This window comes from Sinohyriopsis cumingii, chromosome 1 (genome assembly GCF_028554795.1).
Source record: "Sinohyriopsis cumingii isolate HCF-2022 chromosome 1, ASM2855479v2, whole genome shotgun sequence".
Classification (NCBI taxonomy): Eukaryota; Metazoa; Mollusca; class Bivalvia; order Unionida; family Unionidae; genus Sinohyriopsis; species Sinohyriopsis cumingii.
In genome coordinates this window covers 76,441,361-76,455,572 of record NC_142961.1, presented here as the reverse complement: position 1 = coordinate 76,455,572, position 14,212 = coordinate 76,441,361, and the positions used below count along the sequence as shown (strand labels likewise).

General features: G+C 33.5%; 1 protein-coding gene across 3 annotated transcripts in view; it reads left to right on the top strand.

Annotated features, from left to right (window-relative positions):
• Window positions 1-13,964, top strand: part of LOC149807158 (microtubule-associated serine/threonine-protein kinase 2-like) — a 346,090-nt gene extending 332,126 nt beyond the window's left edge. For all 3 annotated transcript variants that reach the window (XM_089962846.1, XM_089962854.1, XM_089962861.1), the window contains 2 exons: window positions 273-484; window positions 2,325-13,964. In XM_089962846.1, coding sequence (XP_089818972.1) covers window positions 273-484; window positions 2,325-3,266 — 1,154 coding nt within the window. In that variant the 3' untranslated portion in view covers window positions 3,267-13,964. The remainder of the gene's footprint in view (window positions 1-272; window positions 485-2,324) is intronic.
• The last annotated feature ends 248 nt before the right edge of the window (window positions 13,965-14,212 follow it).

The window sequence follows — 14,212 nt, the reverse complement described above, 5'->3', positions numbered from 1 at the left end:
CTTAGTGAGATATTTTCATACTATACTCTAGCTGCATCACCATATGCCATCTGAATTAAAAGAATGTTGATTCTAAACTTCATTTCAGCTTTAAAAAAAAGTTCCTTAAATTTGAATGTATTATGGAATATTTTAGATCCTTCAATTCATATATTGGATAATGACTGCAAAATTCACAAAACTTTAATATTTCACTTATGAAATGGAAATCAGTGTTTTTTCTAATTAAATATCTAACCTTAATTGATTATAAACATATGTTTCCATGATAGATGACACCAGCCCCAAAGCCCTGGACAGCCCTGGAGGGTCCAGTACCAGTTCTAGGGATGGTTCCCCTTCAAGAGAGATTTCTCCACTTGCAAAGAGTCTTAAGCCCCCCATTGTGATCAAGAGGGGTCCTAGAGGATATGGCTTTACTCTGCGGGCCATCAGGGTGTACCTCGGGGACTCAAATACTTACACTTTGCAACACATGGTTGTGGTAGGTATTCTATTTACAGTTATATATGAGCCTAATTCTTTCATAAGCAATACCTGTTTTAAACACTAAATCATATTATTTTGTATTTTTTACATTTTGTTTATTATTTGGTATAAATTTGATTTGATTTCAGTTCATATATCTGATCTATTCAAAAGATATATATATATATATATATATATATATATATATATATATATATATATATATATATATATATATATATATATATATATATATTACAAAAATAAGAAATACTTCACAGTATTGATTGAAAATACAAAAGGCAGTCATACTGGTAATGATGTTTTGTCTGAGATTTGTCTGTCCTCCATTAGCACAAGTTTGTTATGAGTGCTTCATCTAACTACTTGGAGAATTGCAATAAGATATTATGCACACATTCATCCCAAGGTCTACTGAAATGATAATGGTGATGCATTGAGATGCATTAACACCACCACAGCAGGAGCCTTTTAATATTATGACTGCTTCATCTAGACAGATGGTGGTATCAACATAGGGTTCTCAATAAAAGACTTCTTATGTCTGTTTGATCCTAAATGACATTGGTGTTGATTTGACATGGCCGCCACGGCAGTCAGCTTGAACATTTTATCACTATTCCTCCAGAATGGAAAGTCTTGTTGATACGGTTTTTACCAGAAGAGTTTTTATGTTTTATGTTGCTGTTCCTAAATGATAACGATTCAGATCTAACAGCCAGTATGGCAATGGTATCTAGCTGGTCCTAAATGATAATGATTCAGATCTGACATACAGTATGGTAGTGATATCTAGCTGGTCCTAATGAAAATGATTCAGATCAGACACCCAGTGTGGCAGTGATATCTAGCTGGTCCTAATGAAAATGATTCAGATCAGACACCCAGTGTGGCAGTGATATCTAGCTGGTCCTAATGAAAATGGTTCAGATCTGACAGCATGTATGGCAGTGATATCTAGCTGGGCCTAAATGATAATGATTCACATCTGATAGCCAGTACGGCAGTGACATCTAGCTGGTCCTAATGATAATGATTCAGATCTGACATCCAGTATGGCAGTGATATCTAGCTAGTCCTAAATGAAAATGATTCAGATTTGATAGCATGTATGGCAGTGATATCTAGCTGGGCGTAAATGATAATGATTCAGATCTGACAGCATGTATGGCAATGATATTTAGCTGGTCCTAAATGATAATGAATCAGATCTGACAGTCAGTATGGCAATGATATCTAGCTGATCCTTATGAAAATGGTGCTGATATTGTGTTCAGTATGGCCACCATCTTTAAAATGTTGTTATTGCTACTCCTAGTGAATGGATGGTCCTATCATTTTGGGGTTTTCACCAAAAGACTTCTTATGATGTCTGGTTGGTAAGAAGTGAAATTGGTTCTAATCCTTCATCCAGTGTGTATGCCATGATGGCCATCTTGAAAATATTATCACTGAAAAGTATCAAAGATGATTTTATCTTGAATTCCAGAAAATTCTTCTTGGCCAGTTAGAGCTTCAATCCCTCGGAGGAACTTTTGCTACTCTATGAATCTCACTTTATAATCATCATACAATGCCATATTAATTTATTTCTAGTGTAAATTTGCACATCATATTTATCTGCATACATTTTGTACCCAGGTGCAAGAAACATAGAGCGAGAGCACTGGTAGATCAGAGTCCATGCTGTATAATAATTGTAGAACAGATGGCATAAACTGTGATCTACCAGTGTACTAATGTACTTGATTTTTGCAGTTGATTCTACATTATTCAGGAATATATCTTGTGATTTAACATTACTCTAAATTTGAAAAATTGTCTTGTTTGTACAGAATGTGGAGCCCAATAGTCCTGCCTTTGAAGCGGGATTACGACCAGGACAGCTTCTCACCCACATTAATGATGAGGCTCTCCATGGCTTGCTACATACAAATGTGGTCAGTTTGATAATGCAGGAAGGGAAGGAGTTACGGATCCGATCTGTGCCCCTTGAAAGCACCTCCATTTCTACAAAGATCAGAGAGAAGGGTGCACCTGTTGGGAAAATGGCTAGACGTAGCCGCAAAAAACAACAGAAGGATAAAAGTAAAAAGACACGATCTCTGTTTAGACGACTAAGTACCAAGAGAGCAGAACAGCAAAGTCACCATGCCTTACAGAGCACACCATTAACACCAGGTGCTGCTTTCAGAGGAAGTAGCCCCTTCAGTAAGTCTTGGTCACTAGGTGACAGTTCTCTGAAAGGAATCCAGACTTCACCCTTATCTTTGACATGGTCTCCAGACTCGAGTAATTCATCTAGCAGTTCACCTAGTTCCAGCACACCAAATTCACCAGCCTCTTCATCTCACTATGAAAGGCCAACTTCTTTATCTGGATTGAAACACAAGCGTACACAAAGTTTGAAATCACCTCACAGACGAAAGTCTGTTCACAATATTCCTTTGTCCCCTCTTGCCAGGACTCCGTCTCCCTCTCCCATGCCTGCTTCTCCAACAAGGAGCCCCAGCCCTCTTGCCTTCTCACAGGGGCACCAAGCAGGGAGTTCTAATATGCCACAACAGACAATTCCTGCTCATTTGAATTCCACAGGCACAAGTGGAGGCCTTACAAAGAGACCATCTTTCACCAGACCGAAAGTTGGGGATCAGGGATCCTCGCCACTCCTCAGGAGGGCTTTGTCTCCAGATCGACTTCATCCTAATGCAGCTGAGAAGCTGCAGAGAAAAAGTTCTCTTCAGGAAAGGAAGAGTTCATCTTTGGATCCACCTTAGCCATTTTGCTTTTTGATGAAGTGTAGTCATTATAGGATCAGCACAGATTTATTGTAGGATCAGTACAGATTCATTATTGGATCTTTACAGATTTGCTGTAGGATCAGTTCAGATGCATTGTAGAAAACGTACAGAGTATGTTTAGTATTAACAATTCAATTTAGATTCAGAACACTAGAATTCAAGTGTATATAATTTTCCATGTTTTAAAAAGAGACAAAATAGGTGTTTAAGAGTGTGACCTTGCAGTAAAGTATAATAATGAAAAGTAGTGATTCTTCCATTAGTCAATGCTTGATCGCTAGATTTCAACCAGAAACTGCTGAATAATTGACGGTATTGAGTTTGAAGCTTTGCTATGGAATAATGGAAAATGAAAATTGCCAAGTCTGCTTTTTTTTCTTTGCTCAATTTATTCTAAAAATGTTGTTCATTATTTTAATATACTGATGCTGTAATCTGTCCCTAGATATATTTGTATGGTATAGAGGTAATTAATATATATTTGAGCTGTTTGGCTTTGTACATTTAATTCATTCACCAGCACATGATCTCTTGTATATATTGGTCTGTTGTAATGTATTGCCTATTTGTTTTAAGAGCTAAAACAATCATTGCATTTATCTGTGATATTACCTTCTGAATCAAGAAACTTTCACTTGGGATTTTTTTTCTTCAGGTGATTTTCAGATCAAAGCAATTGGACTTTGTGCGTCCGACTTAAACTGTTCATTTACTCTAGTGTTAGTCAGAATGTAGATTTTCTGTGACCCTAAAGTATAAAGCCACAAAGTAGATTTGTTTTGGCTTAGTATAATTTTAAACAATTAAATATTATCTACTGGTACCAGTTTACATTAAAGCAAGTCAAACACTGTTCAGTTGGATACTTGGCAGCATTTAAATGATTGCTTTATCTTGGCATAAAGACTTCTCTTTTCTGTGGATACATAGCAGTTCATTAGTATCTCCCAAGTGTGTGTATATATATATATATATATATATATATATATATATATATATATATATATATATATATATATATATATAAATGATGGTTTAACTTTTGATTTTACTGTCACATTGTATGGCTGACACAAATCAGTGAACCAGTAGTTTTCATTGTGCAATCTTGTCTTGAAGGTAAATAGACTCTTAATCCTACATTGTGGGAAAAAAAGTTAATGAACTTTTTAGACTAGCTGACATACATTTGCTCTTGTGTTTGTAATATATCAAAATAAATACATGTGGATAGTGGGGAGGGGTGCATGTGTATGTGTGTGTAATCTTGTGCTTTTGTGCTGTGTAGCATCAGATGGTTACAAATTAAGTTCATGGTGAAATTTATGCACATTTAAAAATGGTCTCTGAGGTTTTATTACAATGGATAATAAATTGTATCAGATGGTTTTAGCGATTAATATAATTTTAATTCACCAAGGACTTGAAATTTCACAGTAACCATTGTATAAAATCATGACATCTTCATGTGAAATTAAATTACATTTGAAAGTTTCTTTTCTTACAGGGTTTAGAGTGTTCACTTTATCACTATTCATACATTGAGCAAAGCAAAACATCACCACATAACTATGATTGTTTCACACACCAATACTTTTGTTAATCCAATACAATTAATTTTTAATTTTGTATTTTACTATGATTTTCCTTGCCATCTGTCATACTATTTTTCATGTACATTTTTCATGAAGTGTTTCATAAATTTTTAGTATGCATTTTGATTTAATATCTGTATTCCTGGAATTGTAGTACAGAGAGTTGGAAAATTAGACTGATTTAGATAGATGATTAATATTTTTCCTATTGAAGTTGATAGCACATGACTACGACGTCATACGATTACCTGCCAGTATTTAATACATACTTTCATCTGACGCAAAAATGACAACACAGTAGGTCATGTATTTGCAAAGCCATCTGAGCACAAAGATACTCAAGACAAGCTTACAAGTATTTGGAAAATGGGGAAATCTGGCAATTATATGAAGCCAAAATGTGAAGCTAATTCTTGAATATTTAGTTTTTAGCTTGTATATTGTGCTTAAGAGGTTTTGTGATTTTCTAACACTTTTGTGTGCCAGTGTATTCACCACTTAAATAGGTATGCAGGGTTATATAGTGAAATGAAATTTCTGATGAAAAATGATTTGTATGCCTAACATTGGTAGGGACACATAGCGTTCCCTTTGTCTGTCTCTCTCCATTGTCACACCCTGATTAAGTTTTGTATTTAGATCATTTTAGGCACATTGATGAGACATCTGTTTTGTGAACACAATTCTAGTTGATGTGGAAGTTGATATGAAGTGAAAGTATTACCAATGCAAGCAAGATGAAGGAATCTAGCTATCAATGATTTATAAAAGGTGGCATGTGTAAACCACTTGTGATGAATCAACAGGGAAATGTTGATTTTAGATTGTGCCAGTAATTACTATCAAGCAGATAACATCCAGTTTCCAAATGTTTTTAGCATGCACCACTTATTTAAATAAACGATAAAGAAAAGACAGTAAGTTTATTTCTTCTATTCTCAATGTTTAATTGTTACAGAAAACTTAAATGTAAACAATAGGTTGTGAAAATTTTTGTTCTTTAAAACACTGCTTTTGTAAAGTGCTTTGTAACTGGACATTTTGTTAAATGCTTTTTGTACTGATGCAAAACATCAATTTTTCTGATTTACAAATGTATAATAAGAAACAGCAAAGTAATTGTAATATTGTCATTATTGACTTGAAGCCTGTCTTGAATTCTTAGTGAGCTTACAATATAGCCCTGTCAGCAACTACTGTTTTCAGCTTACTTTTTTTACTTTTACTTGCTATTATTTGCTTCTTGTAAACCATCAAACCTATTTCAGTCAATATTTGCAGTGATCTGACATGTAGACCATTCTGGCCATTACATATACATAGTCCCCACCAAATATGGCTATCAGAAGTTCAAACATAAAGAACTTTAATGTTTATAGCAACATCGAATACAGATGCTGTTGCAAAGAGTTAATAAATGTATAAACAAATACCTTCTTAAAAACTGCTGACAGAAATTTAACCCAGTTTGACAGCTAGCATTCTAGCACCAGTAGCTTTCAAGTATTAAAAATAATGTTAAATATGACAATCAATAAAAATAAAAATAACCTTAAGCTACTTCTCAAAAACTGTTGAAAAAAATTGACCAAATTTTACAGAAAGGATTCAAGCATCAGTTCCCGTCAAACTGTATAAATGACAATGATTTACTATCAGTATGGCTGCAGTGACTACAAATAGTATAAACTTGAAACAACTTTTTGTCAAATATTGACAGAAAGCTTCACATTAACCAAGAATAGCCGATCTTCTACTTTACTTGTGACTGTTACGTTAATTTATTATGGACGATTTCAGGACCTCATGTTAGTTATGGTAGGAAAAATGAATGCTACATTTACTTGTGTCTATACCATCACGTAGTTGTGGTTAAACTGTTATCTTTTTGTAATGTTAATAAAATAAAACAATACCTAATGCATTTAATACATTGTTTTGTTCGTTTCTGTGCCAGTAGCTCACACCCCAATTACGTGTACTTGCCTTTGGCACAGGAATACTAATGTTATTCATATAGTTGGAATTGACTAAAAGTTGTAATGTGTTTATGTTTGAAAATAACAGAAAACCTATCTTAAAAGGATTACAAGAATATCCACAAATTATGTCCTTCCTGAATAGTTGTTCTGCTCACATTGTGATGGTATGTCATTTGAATGCTCACACTGTGATGGTATATCATTTGAATGCTCATACTGTGATGGTATGTCATTTGAGTGCTCACACTGGGATGGTGTATCATTTGAATTTTTCAAAATTTTAAAACTGGACCTTAATAATGTCATAAATAAATATGTTATTAGAAAATATATATTTAGTAAAGATGTTCGAGTAAATAAGACTAAACACATATCAAATAAATTAACCAAGCATCTAGACCAATATTCTTCTCCTGGATCCACAGCTACATAAATAAAAATTACAGGCAATGTAGACTTGTTAGTGCCAGCTATAAAAAGACACTTGTAAGCATGACTGCTACTATGGATAGTAATATGTGTTCCTTTTGACAGGTCATCTTTGCTCAGCTGGCAAAATGCATCTTTGGGAAAAGTACTCAAATCCCATTACCTTTGCCATTAAATACCAATTAGTTAATCGGCCTTTGAAATTGAACATATATTCCCTTCAGAAATAGTTAACCATTTTCAAATGTATAGATAGTGGGAAATGTTGACGAAGACCTTAGTTTAGTGGCAATTATTCCGAAAAAACTATCTTTGGGAAAAGTACTCAGTTCCCATTACCTTTGCCATTAAATACCAATCAGTTAATCAGCCTTTGAAATTGAACATATATTCCCTTAAGAAGTAGTTAACCATTTTCAAATATATAGATATTGTGAAATATTGACAAAAACCTATGTTTAGTGACAATTATTCCAAAAGAACAATCTGTTTAATTCCTTTCTGTACAGTTGAAGCTAAAAAATGGTCTTTGGCTTATTTGTTGATCATGCCATTACTTTGTGTGTATGTATATATATATATATATATATATATATATATATATATATATATATATATATATATATATATATATATATATATATATATATATATATATAGTGATATAGGCTATATAATACTGGACATGATCAGTTGCAGTGGGTGTGAATTTTGTTTGTAAAGCAACCACCTATCCAGTGAAACGTGTTTATATTCATTATTACTGCTTTGGAAATAGCAATTACTATGGTTAAAACTGGATTAATTTAATTAAAATCATGGCTATGATCATTAACATATTTCTGAGTTACAACACATTGAGTTTAAACTTTTCTGGAGCCATGGAAAAGAAGTTCAGCTTTTTTTTCAGTTTTCTGTCAAATATCAGAATTTACAAACCATGCACATTAGGTTGTTTAGTAATTTGGAACAAAAATGTGGGCTTGTTTGGTAAGTCTCATACATGAAGTCAATCAAACTGACAGCTTTTTTTGGTACTATTTCAAAAGTCAAACCCTTGGGGGAACTTTTGGCAATACTTTTTCATGAACAAAACTCTGAAACTTCACCAAAGTATCCAGTGCTGCTCTACACAAGTTAGTGGCAAACATTATTTACTGTCATCCATTAAAAGCCAAAAATCCACTTGAAAATCTATATTGATGTACAGTAGATATACCCTTTTTACATTAGATTGAAACTTGTGTAAATTGTCAACATCAAAAGGTATAGGATGACCGACTAGCATTGACAAGTATGATTACAAAGATAAATTTTTTAAAAATAATTTTACTTGTAAAATATTGAGGGCAAGATCAAAATGTAACTGCATGTGCCACCTTTTACACAAATGGCAGAAATTTATTTAAATAGGAGCACTCTCAGCTCACTTCAAACCTCAAGAAAGAAGCCTCACTTAAAAAATACATTTCCAGTGCTCATAAACATAGAATGGGTTTTACAGATTATTATAGTATGTAAAAATCTTTAAAAATGTGTACTGCTTTTTTTTGATGTTTTCTAAAATGAATGTTGAGTTTCTTGAGCAACATTTTGCCATGGTTACTTGATGGTTGTTAGATGTGCCAAACTGTAGCATATGCTTTGTTAAAAAAAATTTGTAAATACTTTAATTCTTGTATATTATTCTGCCACTAAATGTAATTTCTATATACTCCTTTACATTTTTTCTGTTAATTCAGAAGTGCTTTACTATTAGAACATGTACACTTTTGAACCTCACCAAAAACAACCCAGCATACTCTTGGGATAACACACATGTACGTAGTAATCACTTCTGAACCCATCTTTAATTGATTTATTGTTTATCATCATATTCTGTAATGTAAATGTCCAAAGAGTCCTAATGGTTGTAATAGTATACTTGGTTTATGAACATGTTGGCATGCATACATTTTTTTGTTATAAATTTGGTGAATGTTTTCATTTCTTGTCTGCAGATTACCTGTAGTATCACATCTCTGACACTGCCACAACTGTATGGTGCTTTTGTGCTATTTCAATTGTTAATCATATCATTATCGATCTATTAAAAACAAGTTTTTCAGACATTGGAGGTTAAATAAAAGGTAGTTATCTTGGTCCTGAATGCTTGATAACACATAGATTTTATTGAAACAAGTAGGATATTTTTTAAATAATAATTGATATTAACGCCTTGCTTCACAAGAAAGTTCATACTAAAGCTATACATCAAAAGAATACTTTGAGTAGATTCTTTTCTGATTAAAAGAAATTTCATACATTTTAATATTTTATCTGAGATTCAGCCAAGATGACGTGAAAGAATTCAAACCAAAATTAAAGTTTCACCTATCATAAACAAGACCTGACCTACCCGCATATAATACTGTAGTAATACATTCTATTTTGTAGTAATAGGTCAGTTACATACATACTTGCATTTTCTTGGACATTTTGTCAGTGTTCCATAAAATAACTGAACAATGTCTTTTACACCATGTATATTTTAATTTAAATGGTATCCAGTAATTTATGTTACTAGTAAACATAAACAGGAAATTGGATTAAATAAGAAATTTGGGGACCAAAATAATATTTCTTTTTGTAGCTTGTTCTTTTCATAAAAATCTTGCCTTGCCATGTACAAATTTGGTCCAAGAATTTTAAGTCCAGGTATACATGATTTGTGTTGTTGGTTTAAATGGCACTTTCAAAAAAACTATTGATTATATATGATGAGGAATTGGGCCCCATGTGTCCTTTCCCAAAGAGACACCAAGGCAGCTGACCTGGGCTGGTATCAAACCTGCAACCCTTCTACTGCAAGTCTGTTGCTCTACCAACTTAGTTACTGTGGCTCCTGGGTATACATGGGTTGACTTTGTGCAGATTTGCTTTTCACTGCTGAGTGAAAAAATAGTATTAGAACTGTTTATCCTACATGTCCATTGAGTTAGCTATGTATCAAGAGAGATTCACAATAAATTTGTTTTAGTTTATATGCACTCACTGGACATCGTTTCCTATAATGCCAGTTTATTAGCTTGTATAGGCACAAAGGAGTTTGCTATTTCTAGATAATGCTTCTGGGATTTTTTTCTATAAGCCCACCTACCTTATTAATATGGTCCATTGTCTGTTGTTTGTAATCCATCAATAATCGCAATTTTCAACTTCTCAAAAACTGCCATACCAATTTAAACCAAATACTTTGCACAAAACATATACTTTGCATAAAAGCCTTTAAAATTTGAGTCAAACACAACTGCCATTGCCAACAACAAAAATACATTGAAAGAACTTCTCCAAAACCACTGCATTGAGTTCAGATTTTACATCATCCTGGCATGATCCATTAACTTGTCAAAAACATCTAGACCAATTTCAACCAATTTTGGCACAGAGCATCTTACCATAAGAGCTTTTCGTTTGTGCACAAATGATGCCAGCCTACCATCAAATATAGCCTCCATTATTAAAAATAAAAAACCATTAGATGGCTTCTTCTGCAAACTGCTAAATAGAACTTGAGCAAGTCTGACAGAAAGCAACCATGTACACACCATTATTAAAACAGTAGAAAAAGAAATTTAAACAATCAGCAACTGCTCATCAGACTTTGATAAAGTTTGACAGCATTTTTAACTTTATGATTTATACAAATGATGTCCATTCATTGTCAAATGGATACCAACATATAAATTTGAAATTGTTAAACAACTTCTCAAAAACCACTCATCCAATCTTGACAATTGACAGAATTCTGGCATAAAGGGCTTTTAAATTTTGTTCATCTGATGCCACTCTGCCATTAAATATGGCTATGGTTACTAAAAATAGAAAATAACATTCATAACTCATAAATAACTGCTTAACAGAATTTGACCAAATTTAAAAGTCATAAATTTAACATCGTTCAGATTTATACAAATGATACTGTCCTGTCATCAAATAAGACCGCCATTACTTACATAAGCCACGTAACAGAATTTGACCAAATTTTACGTAAAGTGTCCTAGCATATGAGTATTTAACTTTTCAATATTGGTCAAATGATGCCAATTTTCAGTCAGATATGGATAAGATTCAGAATCAAGAGAAACCTTGAAACGGCTGTTTTTGTGACAAATGCTATCAACATCATAGGAGAAATTTCAACAGACAGCATCCTCCTGACCAAAATGTAATGGCCAACTACTCTTCCAGTTTAAATATAGGTGAGCAATGTCAGGCCCACTTTGATCTCTTTTTTTTTTTTTTTAGGAAAGACTTTATATGTAATAATGTAAGTACTATGATAAGCATAAAGGGAGAGATCATGCAAGAACTATCATGTATTTGTGAAGCCATTAAAAAAATAACAGTTAAGCAACAAATATGTGACCCAAACCATCATGTTTTGGCATTTTATGCTGTACTTCCCAATATTAATACATCCCTTAATTTGGTCATATGGTTGTTATTTAATAAATGTTTTATGTTTAAGAAATGCCTAAACTATGAGTCTTTTGTTACCAAAAAATGTACAATTCACAGTACAGTAAGGTATCAGTTGTATATTTACCAAGGAGGTTGTTTTCTTACTGTAAATTAACTAATGTAACACATGGGTTATGCAAGTTTTCCCTACCTGCAACAGATGTGGGGTATATATGTCCACATGTTGTACAATTTGATATTTACTACTATTACCATGTTGTAGTAATATTTTAAAAGATTTGTTTCCTATTTCACATAGCGCACCAAGTTCAAAATAGTAGACAGGTCTAATGTTGATTATATAGCCGTGTTTCACATTTCAGCAACATTTTTCAAAGTTCAGAGACAATAAACGAACAAGAAAACAAGATCAGCATCTTCAGTTTAATAACTAATTTATGACAGTGGCATTGTTTATATCTTAAACTTGCCATAGATGGGTCTGGTTTGCTGTCATCGGATTCAGAGATGCCGTAGATGAGTTGACTTACAGAAGAATTTCTTGTTTCCAGAATCAGTAGCAAATACTAGCCAGTTTCATTATTGTTTATTGTAAAATCGTAAGGTGTTTAGTTCATACCATCTAGTGATTATTTATGGGTAGGTGACTAACTATTTTATTGATTTTGAATGAAAGGTAATGGCTAGGTCCTGCATTGAACAAAGCATGTGGCATCATCATGGAATGTTTGAGATGGATGAAGGTGAGGAAACTAAATATGAATTGACCCAGTTTTGTTGAAACAGCTCTGCTGCAGTTAAGTGATTAACAGAAGGGATGATTCACCCATCTTTGCTAGCCAAGGTTCCGATGTGTAAACCCTATCTACACTTTAGCGGATCATTCAGATATTTCAGAGCTTTGTTTGGGGCCCTGAGTGGTCTAAAGCGCTCTCCATTACGGATCACTGCCATTTCACCTCTTTCTGCGTGGGTTCAAGTCTAGGATTTGGCCAATGAATGTGGGTATGTGAGAAAGCTTGCCAGTAGCTTCTCGTGGGTTGGTGGTTCTTCCTGTTCTTCCTCCACAATTAATACAGGCCGCCATGCATAGCCTATTGTGTGCTGAAAAATGGCATTAAACCCAACAACAACAGCAGAGCTTTGTCCAAGCAAAATCTATTGGATTTCATGAGTTGTCTCCCTTAGTGTGTAATGCCAACTAACTAATAGAGTGTAACAGCGGTGCATTGTATGTCAGCCAAAAATGGTGGAGGCAATTGACTTCAAAAGGATACTTTGTAAGCTTGACATCAAAAGTATGACTATGTATCAGAAGGAAGCCATTACAGATTATTTGAGGGAAAGGATGTATTTATACAAACATGGACTGGCATTAAAAAATTGCTTATTTATGAGTCCATTCCAGTTGTATGTTCCCCATGTCTTGATCTTGTAGGAATAGTGTTCAAATTTGAACATCTTTATTTTGATTGGATGCTCTGGCTGCATCAAATGAAATTCATAGACCCAAAGCACCGAATAATCTGAATGATTAGCCAAGTTGTTGATAGGGTTAACACGTTGGAACCTTTGGTCTTTTATTATCTTTTATGAAAACCTGCAGGTTATATATGTCTGCGAGTAATCTATTTGTTAAACTCGAGAAAAAGTGCTGGTAATTTTGGAGTACATGTTATACTTGGACATGTGTTATATTCGCTAATTTACAGTACTTGTCTGAACTAGTGCAGTGTATTTTAGACTGGTCTACAATTTGTTCTTTGTAAAGCAGTCACATATCCACACAAAATTGCTATCTCCCAGGAAGTCTGAACACTTGATATTTAATTGTTTCCTGTAAGATAGAAATACCATGCCAGAAACTATTCTTGTCTGAAAATGTAAAAATGTGACACTTGATTTTGGGAAATGTTAACATAATTTGACATTTTAGATGCAAATACATTTTATATACCCATTACTCATTTTCATTCAATTATTGCTTGCAATATTACATTTTTTTTACATCCATTACTACAGCCACTATTATTGCCTTGTCAGACTGTCTGTATTTCTATGTCCATAATTCACACTTTATGTAAAAATGGCATTGTTGTGTTTTTCCTTCTGTTGTTAATTATAAAGATTCTCACTTTATTTGCATACCATGCATTTGAACAAAAGTAATTAAATGCCATACAGAATGTTGGCTTCCAGTTGAATCTTGGTTTTTATTGTGTATTTCAAACATCCAACACTTTTTCAGCATCCTTCTGAAATCTGAGATTAGTTATGTCCCTTTTTCCAAAGCATTTAGTATTCTCAAGCCCAAATGATGTCAGATTATCCATTGTCCAGCCATCTGGATAAGGCTGCAATGTTAACACATGTAAAAGTAGTAAGAATTTTCTGGTACTTTTTTAAAGTATGGATGGTTTTCACATCTGATGTGTCATTATTATTAGAAGAA